The sequence below is a fragment of the Borostomias antarcticus genome (assembly GCF_949987555.1).
Source record: "Borostomias antarcticus genome assembly, chromosome: 26".
Lineage (NCBI taxonomy): Eukaryota > Metazoa > Chordata > Actinopteri > Stomiiformes > Stomiidae > Borostomias > Borostomias antarcticus.
Window position 1 is genome coordinate 6154944 of NC_140259.1, and position 3933 is coordinate 6158876.

The 3933-nt window shown below is 46.6% G+C and overlaps 1 protein-coding gene across 1 annotated transcript in view; it reads right to left on the reverse strand.

Moving 5' to 3' along the window:
* Positions 1 to 1282, reverse strand: part of unc13a (unc-13 homolog A (C. elegans)) — a gene marked incomplete at both ends in the record, with an annotated part of 52716 nt that extends 51434 nt beyond the window's left edge. The window contains one exon of the mRNA XM_084459089.1: positions 1271 to 1282. Within this exon, the coding sequence (XP_084315215.1) occupies positions 1271 to 1282 (12 nt within the window). The remainder of the gene's footprint in view (positions 1 to 1270) is intronic.
* Between the last annotated feature and the right edge of the window lie 2651 nt (positions 1283 to 3933).

The window sequence follows — 3933 nt, forward strand, 5'->3', positions numbered from 1 at the left end:
ATGAACAGCTCTTGACATTATATTCCTTTAGAACGGCTTTTTCTTGCATATCAGGCAGGTAGCATTTCCATTGAACTCCACAAAAAATACTGTAATGTCCATCTTTCTTGAAACTGTCTGTGTTCCAAACGTTAGTTAACTATGAAAACAGCCTCTCGGTGGCGAGCTGCATTCCGTTCATAGTTCATAGTCCCGTGTGGATTGATTGCACCTGTGACTGTATGCAGCACGTTGGCAGCACTCACCTCGCAAGCTGCGCACAATAACATCATTTACCCCCACGTTTGAGCGGCTTGAATTTTGCATTGTAGGCAGGGAATTCTTTTTTTGGGGCCGGATAACATTATATTTCTGACATTATGTCGCGGGCTGGATGGATGGGTGAGGCAGGCCGGAAATGGCCCGTGGGCCGGGAGTTTGAGACCCCCGCTCTAGACCTACGTACTTCAACCTGTAACTGTTTTTAATTATTATTATTATCGTTCATTGCATTTGTTTTGTTGATTTGTGTCTCTGTGTAAACTTGTCGTCACTGTAAATGAGGGAAACCTCGGTGCTTCACAAGTATAAATAAAGGTTTGAAATGAAATGAAATTCCACCGCTGCAGGGCCATGACAGAGGAGAGCCGTGACCGTGTCGATCGACCGCAGGGGCCTCGGAGTGACGGGACAGCCACTCGCCCCGAGGTAGCAGAGCGTAGTGGTCGGGAGGGGTGTAGGGTTTGACTGGGGGGCTACGCCAACAAAGCTCCAGGACACAGAGGGATCACCGGGGGGGCGTGGCTCAATCCTGACATCTGTGCTGTCAGCTTGCTGTTCTAGTCTGACGCCAAATACACACACACACACACACACACACACACACACGCTAGTGCACAAACACTCAGCGGGATTCACACCAGGGTCCTCTGGGACACAGATCTCTTGGCTCCACATGCAATCAAAAACAACAGCAGTAAAAGGCAGCGGCCTCTTTAGCCCAGCACGGCCCAGGCATGGACGGGCGGCTGTAGCTCAGTTGGTAGAGCGGGTCGATCAATGATCGAAGGGTCAGCGGTTCGAATCCCAGCTCCGACTGTCCACATGTCGAAGTGTCCTTGAGCAAGACGCCTAACCCCAAATTGCTCCCAATGAGCAGGGTAGCGCCTTGCATGGCAGCTGCCTCCATTGGTGTGTGAATGTGTGTGTGAATGGGTGAATGAGAGGCCATTGTAAAGCGCTTTGAGTGCCGCTAAGGTGGAAAAGCGCTATATAAGTGCAGTCCATTTACCATGGACGCCATCACTAACAAACACCGCTTTGAACTCAGGTAATACTCTTGTATTGGCCTTTTCTACTGTTCCACTTTTTCTATGCCAAATCCTTCAGATGTCCGTACGGTCTACGTCAACACATCTCTCATCCATTTCTGCCAGTTTTATTTACTTAATTTCTTTGAATGCTTCTTTCAATACAATTACAGCTTGTTTCATTCAGCGTGTATATTCTATTCAGCGTGTATGAGTGTGTGTTTGATTGTGCATGTGTTTGGTTGTGTGATGCAAGTGTGTGTATGTGTGTGTGTTTGCGTCCAACCAAACAAATCAAAGTTCAAATAATATCTTCCCAAATTCAACAAAAGTGTAAATAAATCAGAGCTCGTTATACAGGTACAATACGGCTGATTAAAAGTTCCCCGCTGGCATCTACCAAGGACCACCACACCTGTCTCAATGCACTGGGGGGCAGCCATGTGTGGAATATATTTACTGTCCTTGGCTTTCACAGATGTCCATCGGGTGGAGTCATTGTTCATTTAATATTTAAAACAAATACTTTTCTTTCCAAAATTGGCTCCAACAACTGTAGTACTATTTGGAATACTGTTTCACCTGATATAATAGGCCTGTCCAACAAGGCAGCACAGCCAACCAGCCATCATCTCTGGTTACGCATAGCCCTCAGTTGACGCTGCTGACCATATAATCTGAAGCTCACGACTCATAACAAAACATGTCAGTGGAACCGTGGGACCTCGTAGACACACAGTGTCCAAATACAGACACGAAGTTTCTCAAGTAAAAGCCGCTCCCTATTTCCGCAGCGGAATGGAAACCTCCTGTAGGATTAAAGCGCGTATGCGCACAATTACGCATAGGACCTGAACTCAGTATGGTCAGTAGCCTAGACAGTCATTTCATATTCGCATTAGGCCTCGGGCACCATAACATGTGAGATAATATCGTTCTGTTATCGAGAATGTTATGAATGTTATGAATGTTATGGCTCAGCTGGCTGGTATAGTGCACCGACGAAGCAACCTGCACCTGACTCTCCATGGTGACCAAATCAATAACTACAACTCCGCGTGTGATCAGCAGTGTTACAAACACCAGCTGAGAATCTATTTCTGGAGAGTGGAGGAGAAACGATGTGGATATTGGAGGAATTGGAGCGGCCATTTATGACTGTAAGACTGGAAACGTTGACGATGAAAATGATTTGACAACTTTAGCCTCAAGGCAAGATGTTTCCTGCGATTAGTGGACACACGGTCCCCAAGACTAGATCTAGATGAGATCGAATGAGCCACATTCACCCGTCGTGAAATACGCAGCATTCAAATCAGTGGTGAGATGAGATGAGAGAGGCTCTCTGGTTACAGTAAACAAACAGTCACATTTATTCTAATTTCATTTCATCTGCAGGATTATTGTCTAGGCGACATCGCAGCAGCTTCCAGTCGAGTCTGATGGTCTCTTACCTCCCACACACAGCAATGACATCTCTTAAATGTGTCTTTAGTGAGTGTTTGATGTTTCTACCGGCTCCCCTCCTCGTCTTCCGTCGGTAACGGTTCTCGGTTCAGCTCCTGTGTGTAGATCGGTTAACGGATGGAGAAATCTCAGTTTCTACTCTACCACGTGTCACCGTTCAGGCTACTGATACCAGTACTAAAAAAATAATATCCACACAGGTCGGGGGATAAATGTGTTCCTTCTGGCCGCTGTCTCGTCCCGGGTTCCCTCGTCTCGTCTCAGCTGTCCGCCGCCCGACGCGCAGCCATCTTCTTGGGTTCAGCACCACCTCTGCGTGGACAGCTCCCCGGAACTGACGTCAGAGCTTCCGATCAGCCACGCCCACCGCCGCTGTCCCCCCCGAAAAACCCACGCCGTTGAAATGTGGTGGTTTTTATCTTTTATATGTATTTTTATCTCCGATAAGCAACTGATGGCGCGTTCCAGGCAACACGTAACTCGTGTTTTTCCGACCTCCTACACGTGAAAATGCTCTGGAATGGCAGTCAAACCCGTAACTTCCCACCCGTGAACTCGTACAGATCGATGTAGGCCTACTCCCAGTTGCCGGGTGGGAAGTTACGGGTTTGACTGCCATTCCAGAGCATTTTCACGTGTAGGAGGTCTGAAAAACACGAGTTACGGGTTGCCTGGAACGCACCATGATTTCTGTGCCCAAGTTCTGTCACCGTTGTAACCTACTTTAAGATAATAGTTGATATACATAGCTAGGCTTCATTTCAACTGAAAATTAAAGCAGCGTTTGACAAAATCAACTAAAGGCTATATTACATTACCTCACATTACAGTCATTTAGCAGACGCTTTTATCCAAAGCGACTAACAATAATTGCATTTAACGTAGGAAGAGCCAATGTACTACTACTTGCCAGAACTCACAAGTGCATCTTCTCTCTAAAACAAGTGACTAAGAGCATAATCTAGTGCTGAAGGCAAAATGCAAGAATAGCAATATAATACAATATAATAAAATACAATAAGTGCTTAGGAGGGAGCATTGTTGCTAAATATGAACCCTCAACTTACAGTACGCCTACATCTCAGGCCCTAAATACCGCTCAAACCCTCTCCAGACCAGACAGGCCCCAAACTGTTTCAAAGCGGACCAACAGCGCCCTCTAGTGGACGACTGCATT